General features: G+C 37.4%; 1 protein-coding gene across 6 annotated transcripts in view; it reads right to left on the bottom strand.

Annotated features, from left to right (window-relative positions):
• The window catches only part of LOC139963787 (target of rapamycin complex 2 subunit MAPKAP1-like), a 37,350-nt gene extending 24,073 nt beyond the window's left edge, over positions 1 to 13,277 (bottom strand). For 2 of the 6 annotated variants that reach the window (XM_071964912.1, XM_071964917.1), the window contains exons 1-2: positions 12,316 to 12,476; positions 10,052 to 10,336 (exon numbers count right to left, since the gene is read on the bottom strand). In XM_071964912.1, the coding sequence (XP_071821013.1) occupies positions 10,052 to 10,241 (190 nt within the window). In that variant the 5' untranslated portion in view covers positions 10,242 to 10,336; positions 12,316 to 12,476. Of the gene's footprint in view, positions 1 to 10,051; positions 10,337 to 12,245; positions 12,268 to 12,315; positions 12,556 to 12,918; positions 13,051 to 13,209 lie in introns of those variants that run through there. The other 4 variants (XM_071964915.1, XM_071964916.1, XM_071964913.1 and 1 more) reach the window with 4 other exon arrangements.
• Between the last annotated feature and the right edge of the window lie 5,622 nt (positions 13,278 to 18,899).

Here is an 18,899-nt window from a genome sequence, read left to right as displayed (position 1 = left end):
AAACACCATTGAGCAAACCGACCATAAACACTCTCTGCTGCCAAAAATTACACTTTGTACAAAATTAGTGCGTTGAAGAAAGCCTGCGAACAATTCTAATTTCCGAAGGGAATAAGGCTCCTTTCGCATTTAAGACTAGATTCTCCATCGTGTAATACGAGATTTCTTGTAGTACACCACTCACACACCAAAAGAATCTCGAAAGCATGCTCAACTCGAGAAAACCGGAGGAAAGAAAAAACAGAAAGAAGGAAAAAAAATTGAGCGGTTTGCAAATTTTCCAATAACTGCTTATAAGCATCAAACTGTCCCTCGTGGCGAGCTCTCTTCATTGAAACTATCACGTATCTTTGATTCCATTATATCATGAATACTTAATTTACTCCTGACCCAAGGGAAATTGAGGATAGTGTTACCAGTAATTCTTAATTACTTACAAGAATACAAAGACAAGCACGCATGCATGCATGCATGGTCGGAAGCAGAGAGAAACTGGATACGAAACAGGTACCGAGAGAGTGGAACACGGGGGAGTGGGGGGGGGTGCAGACAACTCTCCTATGATTAGATATATACAGTAGTTCAGGTATGATTGACCCCATAGTGAACTCTGACTATATATATATATATATATACAGTTTATGTAGTGTACAGGCTGTCATGTAGGAGGCTTACAGTAAGTCTAATGAAAATTAACAAACATAGGGCTCGTATATATATACCCATGAACAACACAATCAGGAGGAGAGAAACCCACAAACGAAAGATCTGTAATGCAACATGGATGTCTTTTTTATTTAATGTTTTTTATGTTTTGTATATTTATGTATATTTAATGTTAATTAAATATTTAATGTATAAATATTTAATGGTACAACTATTAAATTCAGTGGATGTTGTAGCTCAGTTGATACTAAATAACATCTATAGGTGAGTCACGTGTGAAGAGAAACCCTTGCACTGCCTTGTGGGAGGACATACCTGACGAAAACCATTTCAAGTTGTCTGTGTGATCACCATTCACTGTACTGTGTAGGAATTTAGTAAAATTACCCAGTTTGAGATCAAACATTTTTTACAACACTGCCCTCTGCAGAATGAAGGTACGAGGTACACTATTAAGTTTACAAATAGGGATCAGTTAGGTCTAGTGCAGCTAGGGCAGGCTTACAATATACTGACAGCACAGGGGGTGGGATGGGGGGGTGAGTGGGATGGAGGAGGGGTGGGATGGGAGGGGAGTGTGGGGGAGGGGTTACCTTAAGACACTTAACAAGAGATGGAACAAAGGATTTTTACTTACAGGACCATAATGTACAGTTAACTGTATATAAACACGATACACACTACCCTTAAATATGATTTTCTTTTTTTTACTACAATTCAGTTAACCTCATGTTTAATAAAGAATTTTATCTCTATTGTTCCAAAGTGACTTCCCCTTTCATTGGAAAACATTTAGAAAGAAATTAATATAATCAGTTTCTGGAGGCACTGTGACACCACACATCATCACATACTAAATATTAATAACTTGCACCAAACCATAAGTAGCTTATTTCTTTTTAATGTGGGAGGGGCAGGGAAAGGAGGAACAGCAAAAGAATCGGGGGAGGGGGGGGGGATTCATTACCAAGACTTTTATCACATTTATACACATTAAGTTTAATGTAATAACATTCAATCACAAATCTTCTTTTAAGAGCTAAGATCGTCATGTCAGTGTTCCTGATATGATGTTAGTAGTCTAGAGCTTAAAGACAAAGTTTTAACACCCCTTTAAAACAAAACATCCCTTAACAATAGTGAATGAGGCTGGCACTAAATGGTGACATACTCAAAATAAAATGCAGCCTCTAAAACTTTAAGAGGATTTTCCCTCTCTCTCTCTATGTCTCGCTCTTTAAATCTTGATGGTTCATTATCTGTTCTCAAGTTTTTTGTGTAAAGCATAAAATCTGAGATCGTCCTTTATCGACAAATTTTGAACTCAGATTTCACTTCATTTTTGGCAAAAAACATAATTATTAACTCAACCAATTAGTTTTACATTACCAAGAAGAGAGAGGCCTCCTGCTTCACTCTCTTGGTTTCCATTTAATAACTTTATTGAAGTGGGGGGGGGAGGGGGGTTAACAAAGAACTTTCTGTATTTCAAAAAGTGCACCCCTTTTATGAAAACCCAACGAAAGTCTCCAATCTAACCATCTCAAGTAGGGAGAAGAACGGGTTCGTGTTAAGACGAGATAACTGTGGCAAACTGTATATTGGTGATCTAATGGAGAGGCCACAGGCTGTTACAATGAAAAGTGATAAACACAAGTAAGTGGATGTACTATAAAGACTAACAGTTCACTGACATTTCATTTTATATTTTTCATTCCTTTCCTTCCATCGTTTTCTGCTTCTGTTCTTCCAGGGTGTTACTGTGACATTGTTTGCAATGTAGTTACAATAATTCGAAATGTTTATTCACACAATAATACACAAAAACATCATCCCATCGACAACCCTTACATATCCCCCCCCACCCTCCCCTACCCTGTTTTTTTATATTTAAATTACATTTGAGGCAAGTGTTCTAATGGGGTGTTTCTCTGACATTGTTTGTAATGTAGGTTACTATGATTCAAAATGTTTATTCACACAATACACAAAAAAGTCATCCCATCGACAAACCTTGCAAATTCCACCTCTTCCCCCCCCCCCCCCATTTTTTTATTTAAATTACATTTAAGGCAAGTGATGAACACCTTTAATTAATCAGGGGGCCTTCATACCTCAAATTAAATATTCAAAGTAATTATGCAAAGTATTAATAAAGAAATCCTACAATAATAATTTATTTACCAATTACATCTTTTTACAACATTTATATCACCATTACATCATTTATACAGAGAGCTGGTCTTAATATTTTCTATCCAATTTTGGAATATCACAATCTTTCTGTAGGCTTTCAGCTCTACTTATCTCATGTTTTTTTACACTTGATTATCTCTAAACCTTTTGTGCACTGTTCCATAAGGCTATCTATAATAAAGTTTAGGGTAGACCCACTTTACTTTCTTAATCTTCATTAGCTTTTATTCCCTTCTTTTTTTTTTTTAATCCAATCAACTTTTCTATTTACAAATTGTTTGAACTTTCTACTGGAATAAACTGAACTAACCTGATACTGAAAATATGTACTGTACGTTGATATGACGGGTGATGTCGATACAGATAAGCAAATGGATAATTTGATGATTCGATCTGTAGAACAACCTTCATGTCGTTCTCGTACACATACATGTCTGAGTGAGTAAGTTTATGCCGGTATGAGACGGGATGGATGCCCGCTGCTACTGTATTTGAACTTTTGGGTATTATTTGTTTGAAATACAGAAGTAGGAGAATGATACATGATTTCTAGATATCATTAACACTGTGGTGTTGTGATGCAGGATCTTGTCATTACTAACATTGGTGTTTCATGCAGTGATCTAACATCATTATATGAACTTTGTTGTGTTATACCCGTGCTGTGGCCGAGTGGATAAAGGCCGTGGCATTTGAAGTAATGAGGCTTAGCAATCGGGAGGTTCCGGGTTTGATACCCGGCCGGGTCATAGTAAGGTGGGTTTTTCATCCAAGAGCAATCTACGGTTTCCCCAACTGAAATGACTTTCTAAATTGAAAAGATTCCAAATTTAAGTTAAAATCTTGAATTGGAAACCACCTAGTGTGTAAGTTGTAATCCATTTAAGCCCTTACAGGTTTCTCCCATATTTGTGGTCGCTTAAGCATCGTAAAACAACTGCTGGTTATTATTAGTACTATTATTATTATTATTATCCTAAGTGATGAATTATCTTATTGTATGTATTGTTGACTTTGTTGTACAATGCACTGGGATGGATGATGACATTGTTAAAATGATTCTGTTGTTTCATGCAGTGGATGGATGATGTTATAGTTAAATTGATTCTGTTGTTAAATCCAGTGGCATGGATGATGGTATTGTTAAACTGATTCTATTGTTCTATGCAGTGGGATCGAATGATAGTATTGTTAAACTGACTCTTATTGTTTTATGCAGTGGCATAGATGATGCTATTGTTAAACTGACTCTATTGTTCTATGAAGTGGCATGGATGATGTTATTGTTAAATTGATTCTGTTGTTTTGGATGATGGTATTGTTAAACTGACTCTGTCTTGTTATTTTATTAGTGCATATATATGCAGGAGTATATTAATGATGGCATGGTGGCAAGAGGATGCACGTCCTCATATTAAAATAGTTGACATAGTAATAACTATTTTACACAGTGTGGAAGCATCATCTAACTTGCTTAATGTTGTTGTTGTTTTCTGCAGTGAGATTTACCGTTTCTATTTATTTCTTGTTATTATAGTGTTAGTGATGGTGTACAACTGTACATTCTCTTTACTACTGTACCTACCCAGCTCTTTCTTTTCCCAAAGAACAAAATTTAGAAGGATCAATTTAATTATCAATTTGATAAATATCCTAATATCGTCTTGTGCTTCTTTTTTTCTCACTCGTCAATGTTCTAAAAGTTAAAATGTAGACAAAAAATTCTTGTCAAATAATTTTTTTAGTTCTTTTCCCCTTTTTCTTTTTTGGACTGATATTTACTTCACTGTTTACTTCACAAGCCCTGACAACATAACTGCAAGAAAAAATGATGTCTTTGCTAAGATCAAACCCACCAAACAATGACATCCAGATTTCACGGCGAGATAACGTCACGTTTGTCCTCTTGAATTATTTCTTCAGCTCCTCGTCATGTCATCATTTCAGACCTCCACGTCGTCGTGGACGACAACGGCAGCGAGCTTCGTCTTCAGCCCGCACATCGAGATGAAAATGATAACATCTCATGTGCTTGTCATCTCGCTAATCATGAATGCAATTATGCAGTCAGCCTTCCCCAAAAAATATTGTATAATTTGCATTCTATACAGTTGTAACAGTTCTCTTGAAAAAGTGTTTCCTACTTATTCTTTCGATTTTATCCTTTATGTTTTTGTGTTATCGTCTTGTCTTTTTTTATTTTTCTTCTTAATCTACTTCGAGCCAGATTTTCATGAACTATTTATGCCAATCTGACTTAGAAATGACTTTATTGTATTTCTGGTTAAATGAAAGTACAGCAAAAAGATGCTTGATCAAGTGTTTTACATTTTCCAGAGCATTCATGACTACAGATGTGTATTAGTAAAAAAAATGTATTGCAAGAGGCCTTGATAATTGGTTTTGTTTGTAATAACAGTTATAAAGCTAACTTCTATATATTAGGCAGTTTGTTTTAAAGCATACAGCCATCAATTTGAAACCCCAAAACACACAGCTTGGTTTACATTCATAGGAATGAATCACTTACCTGTTCCTACATGACTAGTTAACTCTTTCTTTCTATCTTGCCTAGAGCCGTCTGGTAACAGTTTAACAACGAGCCATGCCTCATTAATACCAGGTACTTCCAATCTATGCCTGTCTTTCGATGGCCACCAAAAACTGACAGTGTAAAGTACTGATTCCGTATTGCCACACCTTTGCTTAACATTGGTACAGTATAAAGCTAAATTCTAAATGTTCTATACAAGACATTCACCCATGCTTATTAAAAGCATTGAAATCTTGTACAAATTCATTTGGAAATGGATTATCTGTTTCTTGCCACATGTGTATGTTATAGTGTTTACACGAGTCCAAAAATCGGGAACCGGGTACCCGAGAGCCGTTACCTGTCGGGTATCTGGGTACCCGGAAAAAAGTTGTTTACTCTCGTGTATCACAATTTTCAAGAAATTACATATTGGATGCTATAATAAATGAATTATATTCTCTACTGACAATGTTTTCATGTTCAAATACGTACATGTATAAAGATAAGGTATAAAACCTTCCTCAATAATTCTATTTGCTTTTGTTTCTTTCATTAACTTGTTAATAACTTCATATAATTAACATCACTACCAACATCGCACTGCTGCCGCTACTTATGCTTGCTCTCCACCTCTATCAGACCATATAAATATCCAATTTAGCTCTTAAATAGTTGTTACTACTACTATCTATTATGCAGGCCCAGGGTTCGCATTAGCCGCGAGATTCGCAATTTGATCACATTTTGAATAAACGATTAGTAAAAAGCCACTTGCGATTATTAGTTTTAAGTTAATCCGTCTATAATCCATAAACATCTCGTAAAACTCCTTGTCAGCCTTTCCTTATATGAAATAATAATAATAATAATTATTTCTTCCACATGGTAGCCTAACACCACACTAAGTCAATGAGAAATCTAGCTAAGCCTAACCATCTGTTTATTCGCTGAAATTGTGACGCAGTTATAAGATATCCATGGAATACTTTCTTTATTACTGTTACGTTCGACCACATGGTTGCCTAACACCACACTAAGTCAACGGGGGAAATCTAGCCTATACCGCTGAAATTGTGACGCAGTGATAAGATATCTATGGAATACCTTCGTTATTGCTGTTATCTTCGACCACATGGTAGCCTAACAACACACTGAGTCAATGGGGTAATCTAGCATAGCCATCTGTTTATTAGCTGAAATTGTGACGCAGTTATAAGATATCCATGGAATACTTTCGTTATTCGACCACATGGTAGCCTAACACCATACTAAGTCAATGGGAAATCTGCCTAACTATCGGTTTGCCAAAAAAAATCACACTTTGTAGAATTCAGGTAATAAATTAGGAACCAGGTAGTATCGCGTCGGACGGGTACTTTCGTTATTGCTGTTATCTTCGACCACATCATAGCCTAACAACACACTAAGTCAATGGGAAATCCGCCTAACCGTCGGTTTGCAAAAAAAAAAAAAATTAAAAAAAATAACACTTTGCGTAGGATTTGGGTAATAAATTAGGAACCGGGTAGTATCGCGTCTGCGGGTACCCGGATAACCCATGCAAACACTAGTATGTTACAAATATTTGTTAAAACAATATCAATAGGGATCAGATGCCTTTATGATATAATATTTAGTTTTCAAACCTATATCAACATCACTGAACACAGAAAGAAAGTTGGTAAATTATGTCCTTGCAGTCAATTTTGGTATTAATTTTAGGTGGAAATTTTACACACCATCAGCATTGTTCTTCTCCTCCAGTACCAAAAATGAATATTAATAGCATCTTCATTGTATGCACTGTCACAGTAGACTAACTTACAGTACTCCAGGGAATTATTTAGTTCTCAAATATTGTATAGCAGTTTTGGCAGGCTCTGAACTTGGTTATATTTTCTTAGAAAATCCAACTTGACCACTTTGTATCTAGCATTTGACAGCATTGCAATAACTGGATAAATTATTGTCTCTGTACACATTATAAAGTATCTTCTTTTCATTTTTTTCTCTCTTTTTTTTGTCTTTTCTTTTTCTTACATGTAAAGAGTGTATCATCCATTCTTCCAGAGAAGAATTTTCAAATGCGAGGGAATTTAAGAAAAAAAATAAAAATAAAAAATTCCCCCCTCGATTGGGGCTCTCCTCTTTTAGAATCCACCAGATCATTGAGCCAAAAAGAAATAGAACACATAAAAAATTGTCAAAGAAGATGTAAACAAAACTTTCGCTCTCATTTTTCAGGAAACTCATCATCTAATGCATCAGATGTGTGCTCAAATACCAAAAGAAAATGTTTCTCTGAACTTAAGGACTGAAATGAGAGAAACAGAGAGAAGAGAGAGAGAGAGAGAGAGGGGAAATAAGAGCAGTGATTTTCGATTCACTGTTTCTTCTTGTTTTCTCGTATCACACATGGCAACTGTGTGTAGGTCAGGTTCTCATCTTGAAATTGCACAGGGTAAAAGTAGAAGTCATTAAATATCGGCTGCAGAGAAAATGATGGAGTGTGACAGGTCAAACTCATGGAAATTGATGGCGGTGATTTTCCTCAGTGCAGGATGGGTGCAGCGGACTTGAACCGGGAGCACGGTGAGAGTAGAGTGAACGATGGATGCACTGTGTCAGAAATGGCATCTGTTGTATCAACAGGTACTCTCTCTCTATTCAGTTGCAATAATAAAGGGAAAACTGCCCACGAAGGTACTGTACACTCTAATCAGTGGCAATATTAAAGGGTCACTGTGCAAGAAGGTACACTCTAACCTGTGGTAATATTAAAGGGACACTGTGCATGCAGGTACACTCTAATCAGTGGTAATATTAAGGGGACGCTGTGCACTAAAGTACTCTCTAATCTGTGGTAATATTAAGGGGACAATGTGCATGCAGGTACACTCTAATCAGTGGCAATGTTAAGGGGACGCTGTGCACGAAAGTACTCACTAATCAGTGGCAATATTAAAGGGTTGCTGTGCATGCAGGTACACTCTAACCTGTGGTAATATTAAAGGGAAACTGCCCACTAAGGTACACTCTAATCAGTGGCAATATTAAAGGGACGCTGTGCAGTGTGCACGAAGGTACACTCTAATCAGTGGCAATATTAAAGGGACGCTGTGCACACAGGGACACTCTAATCAGTGGCAATATTAAAGCGACACTGTGCATGCAGGTACACTCTAACCTGTGGTAATATTAAAGGGATGCTGTGCACGAAGGTACTCTCTATTCAGTGGCAATATTAAAGGGACTCTGTGCACGCAGGTACACTCTAATCAGTGGCAATATTAAAGGGACACTATTAAGGAGAAACTGTGCATACCATCTCGTTATGAACTGATTTTCGGGGGTGAAAGTCTAATCAAATCTTCAGTTAAGACCTCAATGGAGATACAGTACTCACACTGCTGACTGCAGGTAATCATGCACTTGTCACTTTCTCATGCATATGTGTGCATGCCTTAGATTGTACAAAAATGAACAGCAGTATGTTCTAGCACATGGACAATTCAACAGACAAGAAGGGCATAATTGTTAATCTATCTACCACATTCCTGGTTTTAATAATGAAGATGGTATCAAATTGCTGGCAAGAGATCACCCAAACTTGGAGCCAGGTACAAGAGTATTGCAGTAAAGTCTACATACCCTGGTACCTATAAAGTTTTGGTATATATTATGAGCAACCAATATCCTTTTGTACTATACACATTCACTTTAAAGATACAGAATATATATGTAGATAAGCGTGGCATTTTCACTACCGGTCAGGTCAAGATGCTATGAGCTACTGTACATATAAACAAATATATGAAAAGGCTTAAAATAATTGTAATATTCATGGAGGAATTTCACCCAATATTCTATTGTAACAATATGGTCATTTTCATGCCAAACGTCAGGAAAAGAAATATATCAACACCACCTGCCTGCATACATATTTCAACTTTTGCTAGTATTTGTGAACTTTTGAGAGCATAATGTACATTAATGCAAAGTAAAGTTTTCAGTTCTACAAAAGGCTATCTTAAAAACAAAGTGAGGCTAAGGTACAGTAGAGTTTGATCTGGTATTAAGACTTTGTATAATTTCACCATCAAGTTTAATACTGAAGAACTTCAATTTCTTTACAGCCTAAAATCTCAGTCACTACCTGTTGAGTGGTGGGGGGCAGGGGGAGATTGGCATATATACCCGTACGTTTGTGTTAAATTTTATCCAGATTCAGAAGAGAACTATTCACTGATACATGTGAACAAATTTATCAATTTTTTTATCATTCAAACAGTAAACACTCCATTCATTCTACAGTTCGTAAGATTCGTTAAAAAAGCTGCTGGGGACTCTTGCGATGCCAGTATTCCTAAACGAGCTTTTCTTAAATTCATGTTGATAAATCTTGGTGACATAACCTTTATACAAGGACTTCAGTCTGCAAGATGTCTTTTAACTTGGGAGAAGGACTGGCAGGACTTTTGCAAAGATATCAAGGACCAACGCTAGTACAGAATCAGTTTCAAATACCAAGCTGTCTTCTTCATGATATCAGTTTGCCACCGTATAATTCAGTTATGTCCCTACCATAGTAACACCTTGGCCCCACAGATCAATGTACTGGCCTAAGACCAATGTCAGAGGAAAACCACCTACCTTGCTCGCTATCATATCCTTCATACTGGTTCCAAGGGTGTTGCTTCTTGACTTCCAGCTCTTTCTTTCTCTTCGGCCAATCGACTTCTTCGTTCATCAGGGCCATCTCGCACATTCCCGTATCGTCACTCGTGATGAACGAATGCCTCAAGTGGGCGATGATGAAGGCTGGGTCGTCCAGTAGTGCCATACTGACTGGACACAGAGTCACAGGGTTGGTCCAATGTTCTTTATTATCTTCAGCACTAATGTACTTTTCTTGACTGGTGCAAATGTCTTTAGACCCTTCAGAAAAAAACAATAATTAGTCAATTATGCAACAAAGAATGGCCAAGTTCCGAGAATGACAGAAATGTGTCATTTATGGAAAAACTAACAAACCCATTAGCGAAAGGACATCATTAACGAACTAACTGCATCTGTTCACGATGGACGTAAGTTAAAAATTCCACTCTTTTACTGTAAGTGATGTCCTTCAAAAGTTATTTGGATCCAGATGTTCGGAAAACACAAAAATATGACCGGAATCAAAATAACGATGGAAAAACGTTGAAACAAATCTAGACAGGGATTTTGGGTAGTTTCCTTTCTGAGAATGGTAGATTCCAAAGGAGAGGCAAGTGGACGGTGCACAAGGAGCGAGGGCGGAGTGCTAAAACATTCCAATGCGTGGTTTAGGTTGATGGGAAAATGCAGATGTGGAGTAGGAGACAGGTAAGAGAGGAACGAAATAAAGTTAGATGTGATGGTCTCCTCTCGCAGGCAACCCCCCCCCCCCCCAATTAGATATAACCCAACTGTACTTAATTAATCTATGGGATTTGGTGAATAATACTTCTACAAATATTTTCTAGGGATGTGTATGTCTTGAGGGGAGAAGAAATCAGAGATTTAGCAGTCCACCATATAGTGTAATAAACTTAAGCAATTGACAGTTGCAAATCATATATGCAAAGTCATATGATACTGTCTGAGCCTACCATGTTAACAGTACTGTAGGCTATTTCAAACTTCAGGGAACGATTTATCCATTTTAGCATCGCAAAATGCAATCCAAAATGGCCAAGTTGCAATGCAAGTGTAAAGATGTATAGCAGTTTGCTACACAGGAACTACAGAATTCAATGAGAGCAAAAATTCAGAGCCAATAAAAATGCTACACAAAATTTGAACACTAACTGAATCCTTTGACTTTAGGTCATTGTACAGTACAGTCATGAATGAGAAAGGAGTCCCAATGGACTCCTAGAGCCCTGAACACTCGAATGAAGAATCTTTGAAGCTGACCAAGCCTCTCTAAGAGACATACTCTAGGTTATTACCAAACGCGAGGAGTTTTTGAATGATATAATTTGCTAGTTCCATACACACATTGTACTTACGTCAAGTTGGGATTGAAATCCTTATTAAACCTAGCAAAACCTTGATCCCAAACAAAGAAGCCCAAACAAGTTCCTGAAAACTAGTAGTAGCATGGTTACCACAGAAGGACAGCTCCTGGTTACACTAGTGTATAAAAATGATGAACTTAACCCTGGTTTTAACATAAACATTTAGGAGGCTATATACCAGTATATACCCGTGTTGACAGTGATTAAGTAATTGTATTGCCAATTATGGTGATGGGGCAGAATTTTTGCAAATCTATTTTGTGGGATGCACCAAATTAGGGATACTATTACTATAGTAGAATTAGATAATTAACAGGCCATCCAGTGTTGGCCTAAGGACTAACATTAGTTCGTTCTCACTGTAAATGTAAGTGTAACATATTTGAGCAGTGTTGTTGAGCAAACAGTCTAATACTAAGGTTAATAGACAAAGTTTGGCAGCAATGTTAGAAACCTAACTTTAAAGGATTAAATTGGCCTAGCCGCCTATTGTACTATTAGTAGTTACTAACTATTAGTTAGCATATTGTGTCATTCGTGAGTAAGGCTATGGGAATGGCAAAATTAACTTTGATCCTAACCTAACCTACTGTATCTCTAACAGTAAATCTATGACTGGACAAGGAAACACTAGGTTTTGAGATAAGATTGATTTTGAGTAAGGGTGATTGACTTACCCTCGCACAGGCCTGACAATATTATTAGGATAGGCTGTCTGAATCTGTTACACTTAGTTACAGGCCTAGCCTAGACCTTACTTAGCACAAATAGGCCTAGCTATTCAGCAGTTGAATTGTACCTACCTGTGATGTATAACTGAGAATTGGGTATGACATTTCGCTACGATAAGCCTAAGTTATAAGTTAAACTAACCTTAAAATAGGCTAGGTCATCAAACCTATATCTTATCCCACCAGATACAAATTATATGCATTCATTTGATTAAAATGAAACGTTTTCTCCACCTGCGTATCAATGGAAAGAATGCTGCGCACGTAAATATATCTTGACTAACGATAGTATGCATATGATAAGCAATGCACCTAATTAGTCAAGTGACGATTGTAATCTGTTTCGCGAAAGAAAAACACAGGCAGATACATAGTCTTTACAACCAGTCGTTTCAGTAAGTTTAGTTTAGTTTAGTAGGAAAAAAAAGATCAGGAGGGACACTCAAGTCCCCATCAAGGACCCTATAAGAGAGAGAGAAAAAACTGAAGACACAAACACTCAGACCCGATTACAATGCTTAAAGTACTTTTCCAAAGCATTCTTAAACCCATTCACAGTACTTGCAAGTACAACTTTCTCAGGCAAACCGCTCCCGGCACTCATTCACAACCATATTAGAAAAAAAAGTTATGCCGAATATTAATCCTACTTGGTGACTTTTGAAGTTTAAGACAATGACCTCTGGTACAGCTTCTATTAGCAAACATGAAAAAGTCGGTGAAGGATAATTTGTCAAAACCATACACAATCATGAAAACCTGAATCACAGTCACCGCGTGTGACCTCCTAAGCTCCAGTGTGGTGAGATTCAACAGTTGTAACCGCCTATAAAAGGAAAACTATTTAAGAAAGTAATCATCCTAGTAGCCCTCCTCTGGACCTTTTCGAGTACTTCCTTATCCTTAGCAAAATATGGGTTCCAAGCCTGCACAGCATACTCCAGATGAGGCCTAACCAACTGCTTATAAAGCCTAACTACTATGTCCTCTTTCAGAAAACTGAAGTTACTCTTGATCATACCTAAAACCCTATTACCTCTAAGTGTTGTGTAAAAGTTAGTTGGCCTGACGTTTCGATCCTAGCATGATCTTCTTCAAAGGCTAAATGATAAGGAAAAGTAACAGAAGGGACAAAAACACGAACAGAATACAGACAGGTTAATGAGCATGGTGAACACAAAGAGATAGATGTAAGGGGATTAGTAGACAAGGGATGGAGAGAAGAAAGTGTTAAATACAGACGAACTTCGTAACACAACGCATCGAACGCAATTACGGAGTAACAACAATACTTTACTGATCTGGCAGGGCTCTCAGAAGTTCATGATAACTCTATCCCACCATCGTGAAGTGGCTCAGGAAACACCCATTGTCAACACCCATGCTAATCCAATGTGAATCGGCTTTACATGATCACCGGAAAATCGATCATCCATCCATTCTCCGGCCAAAGCATGATGCAGTTTTTAGAGTCATCTAGCAGTGTACGCAGTGATATCGTGGAGGGAGAGGCTAAGTGATTTAGTTTTCACAAGTGGGGGGGGGGGTGGGTACGCAATGACATTCAGGGACCTTCACGCACGTCGATAGGTGGGCCTTTATATAGGGTGGGGTCCATGGGACTACAAAGCATAAATTCTGCTGGGAATACTCCAAAACCCACCAGTTTCTGGCCCATCACTTGTTGATGATTACTTTCGCCTCTCAGTTCTAGTATTTTATTTTGGACCAACGGAATGACAAGACCACAAAAAAATTAGTATAGTAAAATGTGAAGCAATACAGGGCTCTAGAAGTGTTGTTCCATACAGTCTAAATCTTCCTCTAATGCGATATAAGAAAAAATAACTCCCCCGAATGAAGAATCCCCGCTCCCCCCCCGACCGTGACGATGCATGTAGGTGGAGGACCCCCCTCCCCCTCCTCCCACTCACCTCTCTGCACGTCTTGGATCATACATATATTATGAAAGTGAGGTACGTGTATTATTGGATTACATGCTTTTCAAGATGCTCTGGCTTCCGATAAGTAGCTCTTCCATCAATTGACCACCTCCCTCCCTCTCCTCTCGTCGGCCAAAATGTCTATACAGCGATCTCCAATTAACACCCAATGAGCTGACTATGGCCCAGTTGGTTTAAATCACATGAATTATGTAAGCCCGGGATTATTGGTTTAAAGTATGTTGTATCATACCCCAAATAATTCTTTGCCATTTGAGATTTCAGACGCAAGTTTGTAGTTATTGATTTACGTACGATGTCAAAGTGGTGAGAACTACTAGTAACAGGAAAGACAACTTCCTACCGTGACAAAAGTAGAATATTCCATACACCCCAAGCAGCCATTATTTGAACTGTAAACCAGCATATTGTACTAGGATTACCTGATTTTTTTTTCTTTTTTGGTGTGTTGCAGTTCGTAAGAGATAAATCTTACTTCACTTGGTTTCCAATTTCGTCGGCCTTTGACATCAATCATGTAAACATTTCATCCTTAACATGTTTTATAGGTTTCAACTTTACCCTTATATTTTACGATAGCCTTGAAACAAACCTATACGGTTTTAGAATTATAGGTTCTGCAGTGATCCAAACTAGTTTCTTTGTACCAAAATAATTGTGCTTCTCGTAACCAGAATTCATTTTGCAGATAAACGAAACCCTATATTTTCTCTCTTTACAAACAAATGTATAAGAATTACATGTGCTTCACGCCGTAAGTATCGGAAAGTCAAATAAAAGATGTGGGTAAAGTTGGGACACTGATATGTAATTGTTGTTTCTCCCGTCGATATAAAAATCAAACAATACAAAGAAAAAATGGTATTACAATGTATGACAATTTAGCAGGAAATGGCATGGTTGGGCCTATCTTCAATTTCTCCATCCAGTTGGGTCCTTTTTCTAATGTTGTATATCACTCTATACTGTCCTCTCATATCATGCTTCAAAGCACTCGTACGGACAGTATGAGCAGTTCCTATTTATCTTTACAGACTTTTATATTTATCTTATTTATAGATATTTATAGATTATATAAATTTATAGATATTTATAGATATTTATCTTACAGACACGTGATACTCATACTGTCAGTATACGAGTGCTTTGGGAAAGGGACATAACTGGCCTACAGTACACATAAGAAACAACTTTGTTCCCAACTGGATGAACTGCCAAGAAACCTTATGAATATGCATGATTAGTAATTATATAGAGATCGTAGAGGACCTGTGCATACAAATCTAACAGTCATAATCATATAATGCCGCATACATCATTATTAAAAAAAAAATTAACCAAATGTGATATCATATATTTGAGATAATCACATGAGATACAGTCGTTAAAGTTACTAGGTCACCTGAAATTCATGAAGAAATAAATGAAATAGATTTCATTGATACAATTAACTAATTAATTATGAATATAATTTTGAAAGCCACATACCGCCACTATGTAATTCCAAAGGGTTAGAAAATGTGTGCGACAGTGTCACACATGCAATGTTCATCGTATACAGGAGCAATGTCAGTCTTTAACTCAAATTGAATTTCTAAAGCAGGAAATTGTTACAGTGGAAATATTCACTTGCTTTTAGAGCGAAATGTATAGGCTGCACGAAGTCACTCAGTGTATCAGTGTGAATGTCACTCCTAGGTCACCATCCTGTGAGGCATAACGAAAGCCTGTGGGTGGGGGGGGGTCGGGGATTGCAGTCCCGGGGCCTCGGAATTTAATTAAGGGGGTCCGGGGAAATATTGAAGGACCGGGAAACTGTGAGCTGCATGAAGAGGTGCAAAAAGAGGGCCCGAAGAAATATTTGTCTTCGGTCCCGAACTGGTTTGCGAAGCATCTGCATCCTGAATATTATATAACAAATATGAAGCCCCGAATCTCGAAATTAATACTACTATGTAGTAGGCTATGTAACAGGATTCCTAAGCTACATATATACTTTACGTTGCTATAGTCTTAGCTTAGTCGCCTTTATGATTAACGTATGTGCCTATGCTATATTAGGTTAGCTTGCGCGTATTTTATGTTAAACTCACATAGCTTAGGCCCAACGTTAATCATAATGCTATTAGGCTAATCACTTACGTTATTTCCCTATAATAAAGCCGATATACACGGCACGGTATATGTGTAGAAACAGGAATCGTTAATATGTTTGTTGTGTTTGAATTAAATGACAAGAGAAAAGCCGATTCACTGTCGTCTCAAATGACTTATATCCAACAATATTCTTTTTCACTGATACCTAAGTTAGTGAGGGGAAAAACTCCATAGCGACCCATATCTTAATGTGTAGCATATTATATACAGTGTATATTATCCATTACGACGTACATATATTCATATACATACATATTATAAGCACTTATGTCTTTTACGACATAAATGTAGTTTAATTATACAGAAACAAAATGATTTTACTTTGTTTACACTTTTGATAGACTATCAGTTTCAGCAATGATGATCATTTTTACTGCCTATCTTAATAACTACTCGATCCGTAGCCACAATTAATCATCAATGCATTTCGAGCGAAGCAAAGTTGATATAAGGATGTAAACAAAGTTTTAGATAACGAAAATGTAGTCTATAGAATCATTAAAGGAGCGTATTGAATTTATTCATATTTTGCGATGGTAACTTAGGGACAACATATAGTTATATGTACTTATATTCAATGTTTGTTCATCTGTATATATACATAATTTTATTCCAGATGTCAGATGGGTATGCTAAAAGTGTGTATGAGTGTGTGCGTGGGGGGGGGGGGTAATTTGGAGGGGGCCCGGGAAAGTAATGCATGAGGGGGAAAGGAAATATGGGATGCAAGAGTTTACATAGAGGAGGCCGATAACCACCATACCTGGTTCTCGATGCCCCTGAACCCTGAACACTCTCAAAGAATAAATTCGACTCTTAGAATTAATATTCGATATTAATCACGATATACGATGGAGTAATGTAGGCCGAAACAACGTCTCACCAAAACAACGTTATTTTTCTTATATGGCACATGCACGCTATACGGTATACGGTGTAAAAATGTGATACCTGTATACGGAGGCCTAGTTAGTGTCATGAAAATAAAAATGATAAATTTGGAGTTGCAAATTATTAAATTATTGATCAATTTATAATATGTAAATAACAAATGATTAACTAACGATTTAAAGGATGCCTTTCATCTGGAGACTTTTATAAACCACTGCAAAAACAGTCCAGGTTTGTATGTAACATTTTTAAGTTTTGATAAGTGACCCTTTCAACAGCTGAAGTTCATCAGTCAAAGCGACTGGATTATAAAGTCTAGGACACAACCAATTATATGAGTTCCCTCAGATGCAACACAAAACTCAAAAGAGACGCGTGACCTCAAATGACACGTTATAAAAGGAATACAAATTTGCCAACTACAAATGGTACTGAATGTCATCCGACGGTGCATTAATCTTGATATAAACTTGAAAGAACTTAATCAATTTTTTGAATTATTAAAATTTATAAAACAAAATATGGATTAACATGAACATGGCCACACTGAGTATCCGACGTCATCATCAATTTATAGCCTTAAAGGAGTATTCCAGGCATTTAGCATTTTGCAAACAAGAACCGTTGTAGAAACATAACCAGCACTCATATTTGCCCTTTTGACCTTAGGCTATAACATTAAAAGACTAAAATTATGCCAAATATACCTTTCACTAAAGCCATTGCACGTATGTCCTGCTATACGTTTTTGAACTTACTGCTTGCGTGCGTATGGGCGTGCATGTCAGTACAATAAAGAGTGGTTATACAGTATGCGTGTAATAATATCATGACCCGTAGTGGCTTAGCCAGACGTGCGTGGGTGGGGCGGGGGGGGGTCAGGGGGAGGGAAAGCCTATCCGAAATAAGTCCCTTCAGACGCGGGCTGTTGTGTGATTGTACACCCCCTTTTTTCAACCTCACCCCAAAATTCAAAAGGAGCTTGCACAACCTTGAGATTATACTGGCGTGTAAAGTTATCAAGACATATATGAATAATCTAAGTATATATACCTCGGAATGTATCATTTGGCGACTACAAGTTTATCTTTTCCTGGGGGTGGGAAGGGGAGGAGCCCCAGATACCCACCCCTGTCGGTGGGCTTCACCAGTTCCACGACCACGCATAGTGGTAGAGTCTCATAAATAGTGTCATGAAAAGTCATTTCAATATACCAGTACGTATGATTGTCACATATGACAGCTCTATATAGCTTTGTGGATAAGGAGTCACTAGATTGCGCAAATCTCAAAGGCAGCCGTGGAAACGATTGACAATAATGGCATAAATACTTGCCTACATAGTGAAGATAACTTCCTTAGTGCTAGAAAGTACATTTTCTACCTAATATATGCAACATTTAGTTCGTTTTAATAATTTTCCTGACAAGTGAAAGTTGAACTGCAAATATTTCAAATGATCTCAACTTTGTCGGATTTCCATCAAACTGGCCAATTTTGTCTGTACAGTGTATTAATATATAGTGGTGTTTGAAATCCTTATATATGCATGACTTGCGTCGATTTTGAATTTTTTACTTATTTATTTCTCTTATTTGGGGGCGGGGGAGGGGTGGGGGAAAAACTTTCTCTCTTATTAACGAAACACCCCGTGTCAACATTACTGAAGATCTGGTAACTTGCATTTACCTGTGAAAATGTGCATCTCTGAGGC

The sequence above is a fragment of the Apostichopus japonicus genome, chromosome 22, assembly GCF_037975245.1.
Source record: "Apostichopus japonicus isolate 1M-3 chromosome 22, ASM3797524v1, whole genome shotgun sequence".
Lineage (NCBI taxonomy): Eukaryota > Metazoa > Echinodermata > Holothuroidea > Aspidochirotida > Stichopodidae > Apostichopus > Apostichopus japonicus.
The sequence above is the reverse complement of the archived record's forward strand: the minus strand, read 5'-3'. Positions and strand labels throughout refer to the sequence as shown.